Source organism: Nicotiana tomentosiformis, chromosome 2 (genome assembly GCF_000390325.3).
Source record: "Nicotiana tomentosiformis chromosome 2, ASM39032v3, whole genome shotgun sequence".
Classification (NCBI taxonomy): Eukaryota; Viridiplantae; Streptophyta; class Magnoliopsida; order Solanales; family Solanaceae; genus Nicotiana; species Nicotiana tomentosiformis.
In genome coordinates, this window is record NC_090813.1 from 23,618,861 (window position 1) to 23,642,713 (window position 23,853).

At 42.3% G+C, this 23,853-nt stretch overlaps 1 protein-coding gene across 1 annotated transcript; it reads right to left on the reverse strand.

Moving 5' to 3' along the window:
- Positions 1-3,569: 3,569 nt before the first annotated feature.
- LOC138904485 (uncharacterized) lies at positions 3,570-5,642 on the reverse strand. Its single transcript, XM_070192983.1, has 5 exons — positions 5,612-5,642; positions 5,403-5,531; positions 5,010-5,320; positions 4,215-4,385; positions 3,570-3,968 (listed from the first exon to the last, which is right to left on the reverse strand). The coding sequence occupies exons 1-5, from the start codon at positions 5,640-5,642 to the stop codon at positions 3,570-3,572; spliced, it is 1,041 nt and encodes a 346-aa protein (XP_070049084.1).
- Between the last annotated feature and the right edge of the window lie 18,211 nt (positions 5,643-23,853).

Below are 23,853 nucleotides of genomic sequence, written 5' to 3' on the forward strand. Positions count from 1 at the left end.
ACAGACATACGGAACAAGAAGATACCGAACCTCAACACGTAATTAATATGATCATCGGTGGAGTCGATATCCCACAGGAGCCAATGTTGAAACGCGCTAGAATCTCCATCACCAGGGAGAAACGAACTCGAGACTACATACCTGAAGGAGTCTTATCCTTCAAAGACGAGGATGCGAAGTGGATCATAGAACCTCACAATGATGCACTGTTAATATCTATACTCGTAAATAAAACTAGAGTTAAACGTGTGTTAATTGATCCAGGTAGCTCGGCCAACATTATTCGGTCGAAGGCCATAGAACAACTTGGTCTATAAGACAGGATCATGCCAGTAGTCCGAATCCTAAACGGGTTCAACATGGCATGTGAAACCACCAAAAGAGAGACAACGTTACCGGTCACTACTTATCCGTTAAGGAATATTATGCATAAGCCCGAACTTTCGGGCCGATTAGCCAAGTGGGCAGTGGAAGTGAGTGGGTACGATATTGAGTACCGACCTCGAACCGCCATTAAGTCCCAAATTTTGGCAGACTTTGTGGCCGACTTCACGCCAGCCCTGATACCCGAGGTTGAAAGAGAGTTATTGGGTAACTCAGGAACTTCTTCGGGAATCTGGACCCTCTTTACAGATGGTGCTTCGAATGCAAAAGGGTTCGGACTTCGTATCGTACTAAAACCACCAACATGTAATATAATTAGACAATTTATTAAGACTGCAAAATTGACTAACAATGAGGCCGAATATGAGGCCATTATTATAGGTCTCGAACTAGCTAAAAGCTTAGGGACGGAGGTGATCGAAGATAAGTGCGATTCCCTCCTTGTGGTAAACCAACTTAATGGAACATTCGAGGTCAGGGAAGAATGAATGCAGAGATACTTAGACAAGTTACAGGTGACATTGCATCAGTTCAAGGAATGGACTTTGCAGCATGTACTTCGGGATCAAAATAGTAAGGCTGATGCCCTTGCTAACCTGGGGTCGTCAATCGAAGACAACGATTTCAACTCAGGAGAAGTCGTACAACTTATGAGGTGGGTGGTGGAAGAAGGTCACGCCGAGATCAACTCAATGAGCTTAACTTAGGACTGGAGGAACAAGTACGTAGAATATCTCAGGAACAAAAAGTTGCCCTCGGACCCTAAAAAATCGAGGGCCCCGCGTACAAAGGCAGCCCGATTTAGCCTATCCAAAAACGAAACCCTGTTCAGAAGATCATTCGATGGCCCACTGGAAACATGTCTAGGGCCGGGGGATACTGAGTATATTCTAAGTGAAATACATGAAGGTACATATAGAAATCATTCGGGCGCCGAATCATTGGTTCGAAAAATAATTAGGGCTGGATATTACTGGATCGACATGGAAAAAGATGCAAAAGAATTCGTCCGAAAAGGTGATGGATGTCAAAGATGCGCTCCGATGATTCATCAACCTAGGGAGCTGCTGCATTCAGTTTTGTCTCCATGGTCGTTCATGAAGCGGGGGATGGATATCGTCGGCCCCCTTCCATGGGCACCTGGTAAGGCCCGATTTATATTATTTATGACTGACTACTTTTCTAAATGGGTAGAAGCCCAAGCATACAAACAATTCAGGGAGAAGGAAGTAATCGACTTCATTTGGGACCACATCATATGCCGATTTGGGATACCAACCGAGATTGTATGCCATAATGGGAAACAATACGTCGGAAGTAAAGTGAACAAATTCATTGAAGACCATAAGATCAAAAGAATCCTATCAACACCTTATCACCCTAGTGGGAATGGACAAGCTGAATCTACCAACAAAACCATACTCCAAAGCCTTAAAAAGAGGCTAACCGACGCCAAAGAAAAATGTAAGAAAATGCTACCTGAGGTCCTATAGGCATACTGAACAACCTCAAAGTCCAGTACCGGGGCCACCCCGTTTTCTCTGGTTTATGGTACTGAAGCTTTAATACCGATCAAAGTTGGATAACCAAGCATCAGATTCTGATACACAACAAAGGAATCGAATGACGAGGCTATGAGTACGAGCCTTGAGCTACTAGATGAAAGGCGAGAAGCCACCCTTGTCCGACTGGCCGCCCAGAAACAACGAATCAAAAGATATTACAATCGAAGGGCCAACCTTCGACACTTCAATACAGGGGAATTTGTACTAAGAAAAGTTACACTGAGCACCCAAAACCCGAACGAAGGGAAATTAGGCCCGAACTGGGAAGGGCCATACCGAGTTATCAAGATCACCAGAAAAAGATCCTATAAGCTCGAAACAATGAACAACGAGCAGTTACCGAACAACTGGAATATAACCCACTTAAAGCGATATTATTGCTAAGGTACGACCCCGATTATTTCTTTTATTTTTTCCGTTTTAAGCTAACACTTGCAAGTAACCAACAAAAGATAACATGAAGTCCTAGGTCCGAAAGCACGTGTTGCACTCTTTTTTCCTTTAATCGGTTTTGTCCCAATTATTTTTTTTGCCAAGGTTTTTAATGAGGCAACAAGTAAATCATGATTACTTAGAATTGTAGGTCGGTTATGAACTGTGGATAACGATCACAACAATATTCGAGGCTTCACTTCGTTCAGCGCCGAACACTGGAGGGAGGGGGGACAATATCCCTCAGATATCGACTTATACAACGAAATAAACTTCGTGATCGGTGGGGCCCAATCAATAAGATTTATTATAAAGGCCAAATAGTCAAAATGAACTGTGCCCACACAGATCGATCAAGCCCTGGCACAAAACATGTATACATATACAATTATTGCGCACAAGAATAAAAAGAGGATTTTTTTTTGTTTTGTTTTTGATATCACATTGTTTAAGGAATTTCCTACTCCCAATCCCCTAAGGGTATTGAGCCCAAAGGTCACCTTAATTCAAGTTCGAAACATTTACTCAGGGATTACCAATCGAGCCCAAGGGCCATCTCAAATCCGAGTTCGAACATTCACTCGGGGACTGGCAATCAAAAAATAATCTCGGATGGTCCGAGCTATCAGATTACAAGGGCAAAAGATCTATTAGGCAACGCCCAAATTTCAAAGGCTACGGCTACCCCTGCTCGGGCACTGTTAACTTAGGCATGCCCAGATAACTCAAGACAGCAAGCCCACTGGGCGACGCCCGAACTAAAAGGCTACGACCGTATTAGCACGGCTCGGAGACGTCCGAGACACGTATAAAAACAAGGCCTTCAAAAAAATTCTTCTTTATAACCGGCTCTAAAGACTTCCCTCGGCAAGGCTATAATCCGAAGATATTTTGGGGAAAATTATCGGCAACACCGAACCCCTACAATACCTTAACCCAAAGCGGCGATAAAGGCAAGGTTTGTTTGGACTTTCGAACATAACCTAAGTTATTTTATGCTAAGGCATTCCGGCCCTCGTAAATACAAGTAATTAAACAAAGGGAAAATTTGAAAGCCGAAAGGGAAAGAAAGCCTTATATATATAATCCTTTTACAAAGGCTAGAATGGCCCGATATAGAAATCCACAATGGCCAAAACGGCCTAAAAAAGATGCAAAAAGTAAAAAATAAAATAAAAATCTAAAGGCCTAAGCGGCCTGGTCCTCATCGGGGGCATCGTCTTCATCCTCGGGATCTTCCTCGCCTTCAGATTCGGTTAAGCTCTCGGAATCTTCCTCGGGAAAAGCCAGCTTCCAGGCCCTGGCTTCTTCTACTTTGGCATTCTCGATTTCAGCCAGTAGGTCGAAGCTTTGAGCATGGACTCCCTCGAAAGCTTCCCTTCGAGCTTTCCACCTTGCATGCTCCACCATGCTTTTAGCTTGCACATGAATCGCCTCGACATCAACCTTAAATTGGGCCACTTTAGCATCAGCCTTGGTCTCGGCCACAACCACCTCTGATTTGGCTGCCTCGAGTTCCTTGGCTAGATTCTCTTGACCAGAAATTGCCGAGTTTAGATGAGATTGGAGCTCCTCGATCTTTTTGACCTACACCAAGTTTTTCTCTTTTGCAGCCCGAAGCTGGGCCTCGGCCGACGCCAGTTGTGTTTGGATAGCTTCCTTTTCCGAGGCTAAGCGATCCATATTTTTCTTGAACTCCTAGGCCTCAGCTTGTATCGTGTCTACCTGCGCCTGGAGCTGCCCGGTTTGTTCAAGCCTATGTCGAACCTGCAGGATCGGATCATTAGCCACTGAGTCTAGTTCGTCGTCACTATCTTCAAGTACTCGGTTTACCTGTTCGGCCCACTCGGCATGCTCCTCCCGAGCCGTTTCTGACTCGGCCGAAAGTTTCTCACTCAGAAGCTTATAGGAGTCCCTCTTCTCAGTAAGCTCCCGAACCTCGGCCTCGTGTTGGGTTAACTCCTCCCAAAATTGGAGGAAAGTCTCATGGTACAGTACCGAGGCCTGCAAGCATAAAGAAAAGTGTTAGGTTTATTTGCAACTTCAAATTTAAAATACATAATAAAGGGACACTCAAAATTACACGATTCAAAGCCTGCTGATCTTCATTGAATAGGAAGGGCGCTTCAACCGCATCCATCGTGGCCCGGTACTCTTCGGTCACCAAGCACTAAAGATAGCTAGCAACCCCCACGGGGGCGGAGAAAACCCGGACATCTTTCGAGACAGAGAAAACTATTGACCATCTTCGGTCTGGGTTAACGCTTGGGGCCGGGAACTGATCCGTCAACTTTAGGCTCGAAGAAGACCCACTGGCCCCCGATGATGGTAACTTTTTCGGCACCGGCAACTACCCAGCCCTGTAACGTCCTCTAAGGCAATGGACTCTAACCCATCCAAGAAGTTATGGATATATGTCGCCCCCTGAGACCCCTTGTAAGAATGACCTTCTAGCATACCCGCCTCGTGGATCATGTCATCTGAGAATTGAGGAGACCCGGTAAAGTCAATCGCCCTAAGCGCATCTTTCGATGCACCTTCCTCTACTCAAGATGTGTCGGCCTCGTCCTCCCTCTAGACTCCCCTGTCTTGGGGAAAAGTAGCCGCACCCCGTTCCGGCGTGGAGACCTCAGCCAATGCCTTCTTAGAAGCCTCCCCGTCTTGGGGCAAAGCAGTTCGCACCCGAGCCACTAGCTCGGAATTGTCTTCTTCTTCTTCTTCGGACCCATCCCTCAGTTGGCGGATTGAGTCCGATGAGAGGATGCCGGTACTTTTCTTAGGTTTACGCACCAGCCTCCTCTTTGGTTTTTCCTTTTCCGAGTCCAGAGAGCACTGGGCCCTTTTCCTTTTCTTCTCATCACCCTGCCTCATAGCAGGGGACTCGAGAGGCACATCCTCGTCACCGGATGGAGGCCTCATAGCAATATCTTTGGGGAGACCTACAAAAGAAAACACTACCTATAAGAATTCGACAGCGCAAGGAGAAAGTCAAACATTATTGAATCAGAAAAGAAAACTTACTATGATTACGTGACTCCCACCGACCCTTCGACAATTCCATCCCTGCGCGCTCGGAATATGGTCTCTGTGACACAAGGTCCTTGACCCACTCCTTGACTTGAGGAACGACATCTGGCATCCGAGCCACAACTGCACCACAAAAACACCAATAAGAAGGGAGGGAAGGGGAGAAATAATAAATAAAATCTTTAAGGCGAAGTTGTGCTTACGCTTCATGTTCCATTTCTCGGGAAATGGCATGTCCTCGACAGGGATCAAGTCCAAAGTCCATATTCGAATGAATCGGCCCATCCAACCTCGGTACCGAGCCTCATCTATAATCGAAGATTGGGCCTTACTGGCCCGGCGAGCAAGTTTGATTAATCCCCCTCGATAGAGTCGGGGACTGTACAGGCGCATAAGATGATCGAGGGTGAAGGGACACCCCTCTATTTTGTTTACAAAGAAATGGAGAAGAATCACTATCCTCCAGATAGAGGGGTGAATTTGACCGAGGTTCACCTCGTACCTCTTGCAGAAGGCGATAATGACCGGATCTAAGGGACCCAACGTGAAGGGGTAAGTGTAAACACTTAAAAAACCCTCCACGTGGGTAGTAATTGCTTCCTCGGGCGAAGGCACCACCACATGCTTATTGGCCTAGTTGAAATCCTTTTTGATCTTGGAGAGGAGATCCTCGGTGATCGAACATATATATATCGAGATTGGCTCACACCGACCCGATATCGAGGAAGTTTTTTCTATCTTGAAATCAGCAACGGTCGGGCACCCTGTAGGAACGAACTCTTCAGGGTGTGGTTCCGCCGTAGTCCTGTCGTCGGCAGATCGTGGTGAAGAGGCGGCCTGCTTTTATGGGACAGTCTTATAAGTTTTTGCCCTTTTAGAGCAGAGATTAATAAGAGGAAATTAAGAAGGTACACTTAGTGGTTTGCAAAAGGTTCAAGAAATCTGGGTACAAAAGTTGGAGAGTGAAGAGATTTTTGAAGAACAAGAATAGAAGGAGCTTTGAACGTAAGGTTTGAAGGAATAAAAGTTGGGATATTTATAGTATGCTAATGACAGTTAAAAACCCGTAATGGCCGACTAATAACTGACAAACATTTAATGCCTTTGGTAACTGGACCGACGGGACATTTCAGTAACTGTTTGTCGCTTACATCATGATCTATCAAAGCGGGATTCGTAAGTTCACACAGTTTCTCAGCATCTTCTCTCCGAAAAATGAGGGGACTATCTGTATACGGTCGAAACCGGGTTCACCTCTTGTGAGATCAATCGAGACTGAAATATGACAGGTTAAAGCTCGATCTTGAGTTATATCGAACCAAGGTGCGAATATACATCGTTGAGCTCGTGACCCCGGGGCCTAACGAGATCGAGACCGAACAAGATCGAGGAAAATTTGCCGAGCCAAATAACAGAAGGCTGAAATATCGAGGTTCGAAGTTCGACAAGACCATCAGATTTTTCCTCGAGTTTACCGAAGGCACGACCAATTCTGCGTCTGACTGCATTGAAGAAAAGTTTCGCCAACTCATCCGACAATGATTCATGATTCTCGCCATTAACCAATCATTATGGCAGAAATCACGGAATTAAGTCAAAAAAGGAGCCAACGGTCAACATAAGTTATTATAAAATAATATCTTAAAAGATTCATCTCCCTAAATATATAGAGGAAATTGAGTAATTCATGGACACATTGTAACATACTTCAAAGAACAACATACTATTTTTCCAGCTTTGTTCATATTATTCTGGCTTGAATAATATCACATCTAAATTAGAAGGAAGTTAATCCTACGAGGCTTAAGTTGTTCAATCTGCATGGTTTGTATTTATTTTTCTATTTATTCTTCCATATTAAATTTGATTTCTAGCTTTGTATTAAATTAGATCACGTATCCTTAAAATCATGTATAAATTTAATTGTTATCCGATTTTGAGGGTAAACAGTTTAGCGGCCACTATGGGGCTAAGGATAATATTGTTTATTTGATACAAATCTCCATAACACACACTGCTTTACACTTGCTCTTTGAGGTGTCTTTGATTTCAGGCTAAAAATGACATATCAGCAACGAGTCTGGTCATCAAGGTGAGAATAACAACATGGCGCCCGATAAAGCAAGGCCACCCACTGATGTCGTTAGAATTTAGACCGCGGATCCGATTGATGTAAATTCGCATGTGGCCATCGACGCGAACTTGCCTACCGACCTTGAAAATAGCGTCTGTGGTGGAGCCCGATTAGCAACTCGAAACACACAAAATATTGAAGAAGACGGGATCAGCCTACACATGATCTTTGAAATGTCGCAAGCTCAACAGGTGGTGATAGCTCAGTTATAGAGCCAAACCCAGGCACCGAGCAGGGTTGAACCCGATCCGCCCTAAGAAGTCACTCGCAGAACGGAACCGGTCGTGGTAAGATCGAATGAACAAGATTTGGGGACTAACCCCGAAATTATATAAATGCTTGAGGAGTTGACAAAGCGGGTAGAATCAGGGGAAAAGAAGATCTAAGTGAACGATAAAAAGGTCGAAACCCATAATTCCAGGGAAGATCAAATCCCAGGAGCGACCCTGATATTGAAGGGACTGGATTCCAAGAAGTTTGTACAAAAATCTTTTCCTCCAAGCGCGTCCCCAAAACCGATCCCCAAGAAATTTTGTGTGCCCGAAATACCTAAGTACAACGGAACGACCGATCTAAATGAGCATGTAACCTCTTATACATGTGCCATCAAAGGGAACGACTTGGAAGACGACAAATCTAGTCTGTTTTGCTGAAAAGATTTGGGGAGACCCTGTCGAAGGGAGCCATGATATGGTATCACAACTTATCTCCTAATTCTATTGACTCATTTGCTATGCTTGCAGAATCTTTCGTAAAAGCACATGCCGGTGCCATCAAGGTCAAAACCAGGAAATAAGACCTTTTCAAAGTCAAACAGAAGGAGAACGAGATGCTCAGGGGGTTCGTGTCCCGTTTTCAAATGGAACGAATGGATTTGCCGCCGGTCACTAATGATTGGGCTGTTCAGGCTTTCACTCAGGGACTCAAGATTCGAAACTCGATGGCTTCAGAGCAATTAAAGTAAAACCTGATAGAATACCATGCCGTTACCTGGATCGATGTACACAATCGGTATCAATCAAAAATCAGAGTCAACTCGGGGCACCTTCGGAGTCTATATATCCCGCCAGGACTCTCGATAGAGCTAAGAGAGACATCTATCGTGAACAGGATCAAACAAGGATCGATATCGGCCCTATAATGAAGAGCAAAGGAACAGTGGGTCCGGGCAGAACCCCATAAGAAATGAAGGAAGAAATGACCAAGGTCGAAACAATCGGGGGCTATTGACCAAAAACGGTTTTGACAGGCCCACTGGCCCTAAGGCTATTGGAGTACAATTTTAATACCGACGCAACTGCCATCGTATTAGCCATCGGCCAAATCAAGGATACCAAATGGCCTCGACCTCTGCAATCTAATCTAGCTCAAAGAGATCCCAACCATGTATACAAGTATCATGGAACTCACGGTCATTGAACGGAAGATTGTCGACAACTGAGAGAAGAAGTAGCCCGACTATTCAACAACGGGCACCTTCAAGAGTTCTTAAGTGACCGGGCAAAGAATCATTTCAGGAATATGGATTCTAACAGACAGAACAAGAAGATACAGAACCTCAACACGTAATTAATATGATCATCGATGGAGTCGATATCCCACAGGAGCCAATGTTGAAAAGCGCCAGAATCTCCATCACCAGGGAGAAACGAACTCGAGACTACATACCTGAAGGAGTCTTATCCTTCAGCGATGAGGATGCGAAGGGTATCATAGTTACTCACAATGATGCATTGTTAATATCTATACTCGTAAATAAAACTAGAATTAAACGTGTGTTAATTCATCAAGGTAGCTCGGCCAATATTATTCAGTCGAAGGTCGTAGAATAGCTCGGTCTACAAGACAGGATCATGCCAGCAGTTCGAGTCCTAAACGGGTTCAACATGGCATGTGAAACCACCAAAGGTGAGATAACGTTACCGGTCAATACCGCCGGAATCGTACGAGAGGCCAAGTTTTATGTAATAGAAGGGGACATGAGGTACAACGCCCTTGTCGGAAGGCCATGGATCCACCATATGAGGGCAGTACCTTTTACTCCTCATCAAGTGCTAAAATTCCCAGTCCTACGGGGGATCAAGACAATCTACGGGGAATAACCGGCCGCAAAAGAGATGTTTGCCATTGAAGAAGTGGTTCTGATATCAACGCTCACAACACCAAAGGAACCGAATTCTGGCGATGACCCAGAGGCCAAATAGCAATTACCGATACCAGTCGCGATCCAATCAGATAAGCAAAAGACTTACGCAGATGATGATTACGGGGTTCCCCGATATTTTATAATCCCCGGTGACTCTGACGCAACTAAATCGACGGTCGAAGGGCTGGAACATGTTATATTAATCGAGCATTTGCCAAATCAAAAGGTATACCTGGGCACGAGACTAACTCCCGAGCTTAGGAAAAAATTTATTCAATTTCTTATAGTTAACATAAATTGATTTGCTTGGTCCCATATTAATATGACAGGGATCCCACCAGAGATAACTACTCATAAGCTAAGTCTGGACCCGAAAATCAATCCGGTCAAGCAGAAGAGGATACCCCAGTCCGAAGTGAAATATGCCTTCATCAAGGACGAGGTATCTAAACTCCTTAAAATAGGGTCCATTCAAGAGGTTAAATACCCGGAATGATTAGCAAACGTGGAAAAACTTGTTGCGACCAAACACACTCACGCAAGTATACGCGGTCGTCAAGTAATAAAGTGATTAAAAGTCGGATGTCGAACCCACGAGGACTTATGATTAGCTATTAACTAAATTAGCTTATCTTAATTATCTAAATAAGAATTAAATCTAAAAATATTTTATTCTAACTAATTAAATAAGAAAAATATAAATAATAAACTTTGAACAGAGGAAGAGCAGATTTTAATGATATCAATGTAATGAAAACGATCTAGGGTTATGGTCTATCTAACAATCCTATTGTATTCTTCAATTGAATTGACCGACTAATTTATCTAGCTTATTGGTTGACAGGGTTAATATTGCTCATAAGAATCTGTCGAGTTCTTACTCGCCTATTCAAGCTAACCTAACGCCTATATGTCTATGGAGTTAGAATCAACAAGAACGCATTTATAATTCCTGTAAATCAACCAAGCAAGGCAATTAGGTATATGTCTATCCTAACCACGAATCCGTTCCCCGATGCCCGAGTTCAAGAACTTGCCCTACTCAATCCTATATACAATATAGAATTCCCACTTTCGAGTTCAATTCTAGATTCGTAGATAATATTCAATTGGTGATCAAGCAATTAAATAATTAAGCGCAAGATTGAATAAATAAACTAATATGATAAATCAAGAAGTCAAAATCAATATCCGAATAACAATAGTCATGAAAGAACCACAACCCTAGAACGTGAAGTTTAGCTCCACATAGACATGGTAGCCAAACAACAAATCATACAAAGAAACATAAAAATTACTAAGTTTGGTGGGAGAAAGATGAAACTTGATGAATTCCGGCCTTCACAGCTTTTTCCTGGTTTTTTTCCTCTTCCCAATATGTTAGATAACCTAAAAGAGGCGTTTTTAGCTTATATATTGCGTACAAAAGTCGTGGGCCAAAGCTCTCCCATTCCTAGTCCAATTCGGCTTCAGGGATTGATGCTAAGGTGGATGCGACGCATCCACCTTGTCCTCCATTTCAATTTTTGCCTGCGAAGGTGGATGCGACGCATCCACCTTGTCCTCTATTTCTCAGCTTGCATGCGATGGTGGACGCGACGCATCCAGCTTCACTTCTACTTCCCAGTTTCGCACGCGATGGCGGACGCGATGGCACAACTTCACTGCTAAGGTTGCATGCAGGATGATGTTTTCCTAGGTTGGATGCGACGCATCCAACCCTTCTTCCTCTAGCTAAACCACCTTTTCTTCATATTTTGCACTCCGAACACCTTAAATCGTCACACATAACTTAATTAGTCATCAAACCAATAATTACACCATGTTGGGTGTTTTAAAGATTAAATAACATCAAAAAGTGGTTAAAGCATGGGTAAAGTAACATTAACACATATCGAAATATGCCAAACATCACTACCCCACACTTAAACCTTTGTTCGTCCTCGAACAAACCATCCTATAGTAGACGAAACAAAATTAAACTCTTATCATTCAAAGCACACTACATCTATGACCATGGTTATTTGCTACAATTAGGCTCTAGACTATGCATCAACACACTTCCCTTTTCTTATGCCCTTCTTTAAACATATTCGAACAAAGATAACATGCTCACAACAATCCTAACCTCAAAAACCGACTCAATGTCACAATGCACTCATGGCTTGAACAACCAACATCATAGAGAAGTCTAATAACGTTACCTATCCCTCGTGAAACCATGTGCCCTCACAACAAAAGCAAAGAGAGTAGAATCAATCCACACATTCGAATCTCATGCTCACAAAGAAAATCGCTCACTCTCACAAAAGAAGTCACATGCATGTAATTGGTACCATAGGCTTGCCCTTAATGTAAATCTCTACTAATGTAAGCTCGCTCGATCTAAAATCAATTAGGACTTTTTCATGGTTGTAATGTGGGCTAAGGGACGGGTAGGATATATTTAAGGAATAGTGATTCACCCTCCTAAGCACTTTAACACATCATCAAATAACTTAAGCGCAAATTCTTCAACACCACTTCAATTTCACAAATAATATCACCCCAACAATATTTCCTCTTTCTTTAAGCACTACTTTAATTCATACCCACTAGCAAGAATAAGACAACAATTTATTCCTCTATATTTTTCTTTCTTTTTTTTTTTTTTTTCCTTCACAAAAGCTACTACACTTAAGAATGAGTACTACAACTAAGCTAAAATAGCACAGAAACTTATCCAAACGATCTCCTCACCCCACACTTAAAATTTTGCAATGTCCTCAATGCACATTATAAATAATAAGAGGGTAAACGAGACTCCCTGGTAGGCCAAAGGCCGAAGCAATAGCGGCTCACGAGGTACTCAGACTTCCCCAGGCATCGTCCTTTGTGTGGGCACCCCACACTTAGTCCTCACCATCTAGCTCGCTTTTGCACTCTTCTAATGGCTTTGCTTCCTATGCTCATAATCCTACAAAATAAAAATAAATACTACAAAATAATAAAAATAAAATAAAATAAAAAGTAAACAAAAATAAAAGAAAGCAGTAACGCTGGGTTGCCTCCCAACAAGCGCCTGATTTAACGTAGCGGCACGACGTGAACCACTTTTTGCCTCCACCTCGAACTTATGAATTGAGCCCCTAACATGGCATCCAGTTTGCGGCTATGCTCCAGTGGTGGGGCTACAAAGATAACCAGGCCAAGTAATAAATTTTTCACTCTACACTTCTCGGCCTTTAGATGAGGAATGTATTTTTTGCTTTTTGGCATGACAAATTCAAAAATATAGGCATCATGTTCCTCTTCCATTGACTCCTCCAAAGGCTTAGATGACTCGATTTCCATGTCATCATCCAAATACAATGTCGAAAAATATTTAGAATGAGGACCAACACGCCCCAACTTTAGAATTGTATTACTATTTACATCCTCATATGTACACACACTAGAGTCTTCATATATAATATTATCTACTTCCTCACATGACTCTAGAGTGCTTTCCTCGACATGGACATCATCAATACAAGTATGGACGAATGATTTACTCTCCCCTTTTAGCTCCTCAATTTGGCGTATAAGCTCCTTTTCAGCTTCACACAACTCAGAACTATTTTGTTGGGCGTTAGACGCATCAACCTTTGCAATTAATTTAGCTCCCAAGTCGTGAATATCAGTGCCAAAATTTTTAATCTCCTGTCCCAGTTCAGCTCTTCCTTTTATAAAGTGTCTCGTCCTATCAGTAATTTTTTCATGTTGAGCTTCATATATTTCTAACTTTTCAGCCTGTTCTGCCAGCCAAGTTTGGCTCAAAATCTCCTCTTTTTCAAAAATTTTCTCTTGCTGGTACTCGCTCTCTTCATTCAATTCTTCCATATTGGCCTTCATTCTTGTGATTGCTGCCCTCATTCTTTTCATATCTTTTTTGAGTTCATCCTGTTGCTCTGCTACTTGCCTCAGAATATCCCTAATATATGCATCAGGCTCCATATCCTGCACTTCATTGCCCCTATCAAACTCAGAAATATCATTAGAAAGATCATAATAAGGGCTCAGAGAAGGATGAACAAAATTAGGACAACCATCCCAATGGCCATCTTGACCACCACACATATTACAAATATTCCACTCAAAGGATTGAGATTGTGCGCACAACTCGCTCCTGGGAACATTCTGACAATTTTTCCACCAGTGGGGTCCTCCACAATATGGACAAGGATCATCAAAATAAGAATAACCATCATTCGAACAATTTTTATTCCAAGATGCCATGCTAAAATAAATAAAAAATACTAACTAAAATAAAATAATAAAAAAAAACATGAATAGATAAAAAAAATGTCTAATCTAGAAAAATAGCAAATTTCTAAGTCCCCGGCAACGGCGCCAAAAACTTGTTGCGACCAAACACACTCACACAAGTATACGCGGTCGTCAAGTAATAAAGTGATTAAAAGTCGGATGTCGAACCCACGAGGACTTATGATTAGCTATTAACTAAATTAGCTTATCTTAATTATCTAAATAAGAATTAAATCTAAAAATATTTTATTCTAACTAATTAAATAAGAAAAATATAAATAATAAACTTTGAACAGAGGAAGAGCAGATTTTAATGATATCAATGTAATGAAAACGATCTAGGGTTATGGTCTATCTAACAATCCTATTGTATTCTTCAATTGAATTGACCGACTAATTTATCTAGCTTATTGGTTGACAGGGTTAATATTGCTCATAAGAATCTGTCGAGTTCTTACTCGCCTATTCAAGCTAACCTAACGCCTATATGTCTATGGAGTTAGAATCAACAAGAACGCATTTATAATTCCTGTAAATCAACCAAGCAAGGCAATTAGGTATATGTCTATCCTAACCACGAATCCGTTCCCCGATGCCCGAGTTCAAGAACTTGCCCTACTCAATCCTATATACAATATAGAATTCCCACTTTCGAGTTCAATTCTAGATTCGTAGATAATATTCAATTGGTGATCAAGCAATTAAATAATTAAGCGCAAGATTGAATAAATAAACTAATATGATAAATCAAGAAGTCAAAATCAATATCCGAATAACAATAGTCATGAAAGAACCACAACCCTAGAACGTGAAGTTTAGCTCCACATAGACATGGTAGCCAAACAACAAATCATACAAAGAAACATAAAAATTACTAAGTTTGGTGGGAGAAAGATGAAACTTGATGAATTCCGGCCTTCACAGCTTTTTCCTGGTTTTTTTCTCTTCCCAATATGTTCGATCACCTAAAAGAGGCGTTTTTAGCTTATATATTGCGTACAAAAGTCGTGGGCCAAAGCTCTCCCATTCCTAGTCCAATTCGGCTTCAGGGATTGATGCTAAGGTGGATGCGACGCATCCACCTTGTCCTCTATTTCTCAGCTTGCATGCGATGGTGGACGCGACGCATCCAGCTTCACTTCTACTTCCCAGTTTCGCACGCGATGGCGGACGCGATGGCACAACTTCACTGCTAAGGTTGCATGCAGGATGATGTTTTCCTAGGTTGGATGCGACGCATCCAACCCCTCTCCCTCTAGCTAAACCACCTTTTCTTCATATTTTGCACTCCGAACACCTTAAATCATCACACATAACTTAATTAGTCATCAAACCAATAATTACACCATGTTGGGTGTTTTAAAGATTAAATAACATCAAAAAGTGGTTAAAGCATGGGTAAAGTAACATTAACTCATATCGAAATATGCCAAACATCAGTAGTCCCTAAAAAAGGGGGACAAATTAAGAATGTGCGTAGATTATAAGGATTTGAACAAATCATGTCCCAAGGACTCTTTCCCTTTGCCAAGCATTGATCGCATGATCGATGCCCCGGCCGGCCACGGGATCCTTAGTTTTTTCGATGCCTATTCCGGGTATAATCAAATACGGATGAACCCGGATGACTAGGAAAAAACTTCCTTCATCACTAAATACGGCACATACTGCTATAACGTAATGCTATTCAGATTAAAAAACACCGGTGCCACCTATCAACGTCTGGTAAATCAAATATTCGAGGAAAAATAGTAAAAATAATGGAGGTTTATGTTGATGATATGTTGTTTAAGTCCCTGCGAGTAGAGGACCATTTAAAACATTTGCAGGAAACCTTCAGTATAATAAAAAAAGTACAATATGAAGTTGAACCTAGAAAAGTGTGTATTCGAAGTCGGATCAGGAAAATGTCTCGGGTTCATGGTATCCAATCGAGGAATCGAGATCAACCCCGACAAAATCAAAGTCATTGAAGACATCGCGGTCGTAGACAACGTAAAGGCCGTGCAAAGGCTAACAGGGCGCATAGCCGCCCTGGGTCGATTTATCTCGAGGTCGTCCAATAAAAGCCACCGATTCTTCGCACTGTTGAAAAAGAGGAATAGCTTCTCATGGACTCCGGAATGTTAACGGGCTCTGGATGAGCTCAAGAGATGCTTATGAAGCCTACCACTGCTTCACACACCAAGAACAGACGAATAACTGTACTTGTACCTAGCGGTCTCGGAGGTAGCAGTAAGTGGAATATTGGTTCGAGAAGAGCAATGTATGAAATTTCCAATTTATTATGTTAGCAGAACCTTAGGTGGGGCCGAAACTAGGTACCCTCACCTAGAGAAACTGGCGCTCGCCTTGCTAAGTGCCTCTAGGAAGCTAAAACTATATTTCCAATGTCACCCCATATGTGTCGTAACTACTTATCCGTTAAGGAATATTATGCATAAGCTCGAACTTTCAGGCCGATTATCCAAGTGGGTAGTGGAAGTGAGTGGGTACGATATTGAGTACCGACCTCGAACCACCATTAAGTCCTAAATTTTGGCAGACTTTGTAGCCGACTTCACGCCGACCCTGATACCTGAGGTTGAAAGAGAGTTATTGGTTAACTCAGGAAGTTCTTCGGGAATCTGGACCCTCTTTACAGATGGTGCTTCAAACGCAAAAGGGTCCAGACTTGGTATCGTAATAAAACAACCAACAGGTAATATAATTAAACAATTTATTAAGACTGCGAAATTGACTAACAATGAGGCTGAATATGAGGCCATGATTGCAGATCTCGAACTAGCTAAAAGCTTAGGGACGGAGGTGATTGAAGCTAAGTGTGATTCTTTCCTTGTGGTAAACCAACTTAATGGAATGTTCGAGGTCAGGGAAGAACGAATGCAGAGATACTTAGACAAGTTACATGTGACATTACATCGGTTCAAGGAATGGACTTTGTAGCATATACTTCGGGATTAAAACAGCAAGGTCGATGCCCTCGCAAACTTGGGATCATCAATCAAAGACAATGAGTTCAACTGGAGAAAAGTCGTACAACTTATGAGGTCGGTGCTGGAAGAAGGTCACGCCGAGATCAACTCAACGAGCTTAACTTGGGACTGGAAGAACAAGTAAGTAGAATATCTCAGGAACAAAAAGTTGCCCTCGAACCCTAAAGAATCAAGGGCCTCGCGTACAAAGGCAGCCCGATTTAGCCTATCTAAAAACGGAACCCTGTTTAGAAGATTTTTCGATGGCGCACTTACAATATGTCTAGGCCGGGGGATACTGAGTACATTCTGAGGGAAATCCACGAAGGTACCTGTGAAAATCATTCGGGCGCCGAATCATTGGTTCGAAAAATAATCATGGCTGGATATTACTGGATCGACATGGAAAAGGATACAAAAGAATTCGTCCAAAAATTCGATGGATGTCAAAGATGCGCTCCGATGATTCATCAACCTGGGGAGTTGCTGCATTCAGTTTTGTCTCCATGTTCGTTCATAAAGCGGGGCATGGATATCGTCGGCCCCCTTCTGTGGGCACCTGGTAAGGCCTGATTTATATTATTTATGACTGACTACTTTTCTAAATGGGTCAGGGAGAAGGAAGTTATCGACTTCATTTAGGACCACATCATATGCCAATATGGGATACCAACCGAGATTGTATACGATAATGGGAAACAATTCGTCGGAAGTGAAGTGACCAAATTCTTTGAAGACCATAAGATCAAAAGAATCCTAGTGGGAATAGACAAGCTGAATCTACCAACAAAACCATACTCCAAAGCCTTAAAAAGAGGCTAACCGACGCCAAAGGAAAATGCAAGGAAATGCTACCCGAGGTCCTATGGGCATACCGAACAACCTCGAAGTCCAGTACCGGGGCCACCCCGTTTTCTCTGGTTTATGGTACTGAAGCTTTAATACCGGTTGAAGTTGGAGAACTAAGCGTCAGATTCTGATACACAACAAAGGAATCGAATGACGAGGATATGAGTACAAGCCTTGAGCTATTAGATGAAAGGCAAGAAGCCACCCTTGTCCGACTGGCCGCCCAGAAACAACGAATCAAAAGATATTACAATCGAAGGGCCAACCTTCGACACTTCAATACAGGGGAATTTGTACTAAGAAAAGTTACACTGAGCACCCAAAACCCGAACGAAGGGAAATTAGGCCCGAACTGGGAAGGGCCATACCGAGTTATCAAGATCACCAGAAAAAGATCCTATAAGCTCGAAACAATGAACAACGAGCAGTTACCGAACAACTGGAATATAACCCACTTAAAGCGATATTATTGCTAAGGTACGACCCCGATTATTTCTTTTATTTTTTCCGTTTTAAGCTAACACTTGCAAGTAACTAACAAAAGATAACGCGAAGTCCTAGGTCTGAAAGCACGCATTGCACTCTTTTTTCCTTTAATCGGTTTTGTCCCAAATATTTTTTTCGCCAAGGTTTTTAATGAGGCAACAAGTAAATCATGCTAACTTAGAATTATAGGTCGGTTATGAACTGTGGATAACGATCACAACAACATTCGAGGCTTCACTTCGTTCAGCGCCGAACACTGGAGGGGGGGGGGGACAATATCTGATATCGACTTTACAATGAAAGAAACTTCATGATCGATGGGGCCTGATCAATAGGATTTATTGTAAAGGCCAAACGGTCAAAATGAACCATGCCCACACAAATCGATCGAGCCCTGGCACAAAATATGTATACATATACAATTATTGCGCACAAGAATAAAAAGAGTATATTTTTTATTTTTGTTTTATTTTTGATATCACATTGTTTAAGGAATGTCCTACTCCCGATCCCCTAAGGGTATTGAGCCCAAGGGTCACCTTAATACGAGTTAGAAATATTCACTCAGGGATTACCAATCGAGCCCAAAGGCCACCTCAAATCCAAGTTCGAACATTCACTCGGGGGCTGCCGATTGAAAAATAATCTCGGACGGTCCGAGCTATTAGATTACAAGGGCAAAAGACCTCTTAGGCAACACTCGAATTTCAAAGGCTACGGCCACCCCTGCTCGGGGACTGTTATCTTTGGCATACCCAGATAACTCGGGATAGCAAGCCCACTGGGCGACTCCCGAACTAAAAGGCTACGGCCGTATTATCACGCCTTGGAGACGTCCGAGACCTGCATAAAAAACCAAGCCTTCGAAAAAAAATTCTTTTTTATAATCGGTTCTAAAGGCTGTCCTAGGCAAGGCTATAAACCTAAGATATTTCTGGGAAAATTATCGGCAACACCGAACCTCTACAATGCCTTAACCCAAAGCGGCGATAAAGGCAAGGTTTGTTTGGACTTTCGAACATAACCTAAGTTATTTAATGCTAAGGCATTCCGGCCCTCGTGAATACAAGTAATTAAACAAAGGGAAAATTTGAAAGTTGAAAGGGAAAGAAAGCCTTATATATATAATCTTTTTACAAAGGCCAGAATGGCCCGATATAGAAATCCACAATGGCCAAAACGGCCTAAAAAAGATGCAAAAAGCAAAAAAATAAAAAAAATCTAATGGCCTAGGAGGCCTGGTCTTCATCGGGGGCACCATCTTCATCATCGGGATCTTCCCTGCCTTCAGATTCGGTTAAGCTCTCGGAATCTTCCTCAGGAAAATCTAGCTTCCGGGCCCTGGCTTCTTCTAATTTGGCATTCTCGATTTCAGCTAGTAGGTCGAAGTTCTGAGCATGGACTCCCTCGAGAGCTTCCCTTTGAGCTTTCCACCTTGCGTGCTCCACCATACTTTTAGCCTGCATATGAGTTGCCTCGACATCAACCTTGAATTGGGCCACTTTAGCATCAGCCTTGGTCTCGGCCACAATCACCTCTGATTTGGCCGCCTCGAGTTCCTTGGCCAGATTCTCTTGACCAGAAATTGCCGAGTTTAGCTGAGATTGGAGCTCCTCGATCTTCTTGACCCGCACAAAGTTTTTCTCTTTTGTAGCCCGAAGCTGAGCCTCGGCAGACGCCAGTTGTGTTTGGACAGATTCCTTTTTTGAGGCTAAGAGATCCATATTTTTCTTGAACTCCTCGGCCTCAACTTGTATCGTGTCTACATGCGCCTGGAGCCACCCGATTTGTTCAAGCCTTTGTTGAACCTGCAGGATCGGATCGTTAGCCACTGAGTCCAGTTAGTAGTCACTATCTTCAAGTATTCGGTTTACCTGCTCAGCCCACTCGGCATGCTCCTTCCGAGCCGCTTCTAACTCGGCCTGAAGTTTCTCACTCAGAAGCTTATAGGAGTCCCTCTTCTCAGTAAGCTCCGAACCTCGACCTCGTGGTGGGTTAACTCCTCCCGGAATTGGAGGAAAGTCTCATGTTGTAGTACTGAGGTCTGCAAGCATAAAGAAAGGTGTTAGGATTATTTGCAACTTCAAATTTAAAATACATAATAAAGGGACACTCAAAGTTGCCCGATTCAAAGCCTGCTGAGCTTCATTGAATAGGCAGGGCGCTTCCACCGAGTCCATCATAGCCCGGTCCTCTTCGGTCACCAAGCACTGAAGATAGCTAGCAACCCCCACGAGGGTAGAGAAAACCCGGGCATCTTCCATGACAGAGAAAACTATTGACCGCCTTCGGTCTGGGTTAACGCTCGGGGCCGGTAACCGATCCACCAACTTTGGGCTCGAAGAAGACCCACTGGCCCCCGATGATGGCACCTTCTTCGGCACCGACAAGTCATCGAGCCCAGTAACGTCCTCTAAGGTGATGGACTCTAACCCATCCAAGAAGTTGTGGATATCTGTTGCCCCTGAGGCCCCTCGTAAGAACGACCTTCTAGCATACCGGCCTCGTGGATGCACATCTTTCGATGAACCTTCCTCTGCTCGAGATGTGTCGGCCCCATCCTCCCTCTCGACTCCCCTAGCTTGGGGCAAAGTAGCCGCACCCCGTTCCGGCTTGGAGATCTCGGCCAATGCCTTCTCAACATCCTCCCCGGCTTGAGGCAAAGCAGTTCGCACCTGAGCCACTAGTTCGGAATTATCTTCTTCTTCTTCTTCGGACTCATCCCTCAGTTGGCGGATTGAGTTCAATGAGAGGATGCCGGTACTTTACTTAAGTTTATGCACTGGCCTCCTCTTTGGTTTTTTCTTTTCCGAGTACAGAGAGCTCGGGACCCTTTTCCTTTTTTTCTTATCACCCTACCTCGGAGCAGGGGACTCGAGAGACACATCCTCATCACCGGATGGAGGTTTCATAGAAACATCTTTGGGGAGACCTACTAAATGAAACATAACCGATAAGAATTCGACAACACAAGGAGAAAGTCAAACATTATTGAATCAGAAAAGAAAACTTACCATGATTACGTGCCTCCCACCGACCCTTCGACAATTCCATCCATGTGTGCTTGGAATATGGTCTCTGTGACACAAGGTCCTTGACCCACTCCTTGAGTTGAGGAACGACATCCGGCATCCGAGCCACAACTGCACCACAAAAACACCGATAAGAAGGGATGGAAGGGGAGAAACAATAAATAAAATCTTTAAGGCGAAGTTGTACTTATGCTTCATGTTCCATTTCTCGGGAAATGGCATGTCCTAGACAAGGATCAAGTCCGAGGTCCTTATTCGAATGAATCAGCCCATCCAGCCTCGGTACCGAGCCTCATCTATACTCGAGAATGGGGCCTTACTGGCCCAGCGAGCAAGTTTGATTAATCCCCCTCGATAGAGTCGGGGACTGTACAGGCGCATAAGATGATTGAGGGTGAAAGGACACCCCTCGATTTTGTTTACAAAGAAACAGAGAAGAATCACTATTTTCCAGTATGAGGGGTGAATTTGACCGAGGGTCACCTCATACCTCTTACAGAAGGCAATAATGACCGGATCTAAGGGACCCAACGTGAAGGGGTAAGTGTAAACACTTAAAAACGTGGGTAGTAATTTCTTCCTTAAGCGAAGGCACCACCACATGCTTATTGGCCCAGTTACAATCCTTTTTGACCTTGGAGAGGAGATCCTCGGTGATCGAATATATATATCTGGAGACCGACTCGCACCCACCCGGTACCGAGGAAGGTTTTTCGACCTTGAAATCAGCAACGGTCGGGCACCCAGCAGATCGTGATGAAGAGGCGACCTCCTTTTGTGGGACAGTCTTAGAGGTTTTCGCCATTTTAGAGCAGAGATGAAGAAGAGGAAATTAAGAAGGTACGCTTAGTGGTTTGCAAAAGGTTCAAGAAATCTAGGTACAAAAGTTGGAGAGTGAAGAGATTTTTGAAGAACAAGAATAGAAAGAGCTTTGAACATAAGGTTTGAAGGAATGAAAGTTGGGATATTTATAGTCTGCTAATGACGGTTCAAAACCCATAATGGCCGACCAACAACTGACATACATTTAATGCCTTGATAACTGGATCGACGTGACATTTCAGTAACCATTTGTCACTTACGTCATGATCCATCGAAGCGGGATTCTAAAGTTCACACCATTTCTCGTCATCTTCTCTTCGAAAAATGAGGGGACTATCGGTATACGGTCGAAATCGGGTTCGCCTCTTGTATGACCAATCGAGGCTGAAATATGACAGGTTAAAGCTCGATCTTGAGTTATATCGAACCAAGGTGCAAAGATACATCGTTGAGCTCGTGACCCCTGGACTAAACGAGATCGAGAACAAACAAGATCGAGGGAAATTTGCCGAGCCAAATAACAGAAGGCCAAAATATCGAGGTTCGAAATTCGACAAGACCATCAGATTTTCCCTCGAGTTTCATAGAAGGCACGACCAATCCTGCTTCTGACGGCCTCGAAGAAAATCTTCGCCAACTCATCCGACAAGGATCCGTGATTCTCGCCATTAACCAATCATTATGGCAGAAATCACAAAATTAAGTCAAAAAAGGAGCCAACGGTCTACATAATTTATTATAAAATAATATCCTAAAAGATTCATCTCCCTAAATATATAGAGAAAATTGAGTAATTCATGGACACATTGTAACATACTTGAAAGAACAACATACTATTTTTCCAGTTTTGTTCATATTATTCTGGCTTGAATAATATCACATCTAAATTCGAAGAAAGTTAATCCTACGAGGCTTAAGTTGTTCAGTCTGCATGGTTTATATTTATTTTTCTATTTATTCTTCCATATTAAATTTGATTTCTAGCTTTGTATCAAATTAGATCACGTATCCTTAAAACCGTATAAAAATTCAATTGTTATACGATTTTGAGGGTAAACATCTTATTTTTTATTTATAGTACCAATGTAAAAAATATATACATTAAAGTACATGAATCTGTAGTTGTAAGGAAAATCAACATTAGTTAATTGTAAGTATATTAATGTATTGGTCCCATTGCTATTAAAGCTTGAAATTCTTGTGGGAAATCAGACTTATAGGCTTCCCATAATTCTTTTGCTGATTCTCCTAAGAAAGTTTTCATATATTAATACATTGTTTCTGTATCTATTTCATGATAAGTTTTTATATAATCACATAGAAGCAAGAAATCTGAGAACAAGACTAGATGACAAATGAAGAAAAGACAGACTTTGGCACAAAAGGTACAATAATGCAACCAACAAAAGGAGAAACGACATAAAGGAGTACTGAGACATGTGAAAAAAGAAGAGAAGACATTAAAATAGTACTGAAAAAGACTGGCAACAAACTTTGGAATCTGCGAGTGGAAAAATAATTACAAAGTGACAAATAAAGAAGAATTAATCATATATATATATATATATATATATATATATATATATAATGTGTGCGTACATAGAGTATATCAATTTATACAATAATTTATATATTTATTCAATTTATATTTTATACAATATTTTATACAATTAATAAAAATTTAACTTTAAAAATCTCCTCTCTCTTCTCTCTC

Excerpts from the sequence above, each read along its gene's own strand:
- LOC138904485 (XM_070192983.1), bottom strand. The coding sequence starts at position 5,642 with ATGCCATTTCCCGAGAAATGGAACATGAAGC. Across the intron at positions 5,532-5,611 it reads CGAGAAATGGAACATGAAGC|TTGTGGCTCGGATGCCAGAT; the intron begins GTAAGCACAACT and ends TTTGTGGTGCAG. Across the intron at positions 4,386-5,009 it reads CTAAGAAGGCATTGGCTGAG|GCCTCGGTACTGTACCATGA; the intron begins GTCTCCACGCCG and ends TTATGCTTGCAG.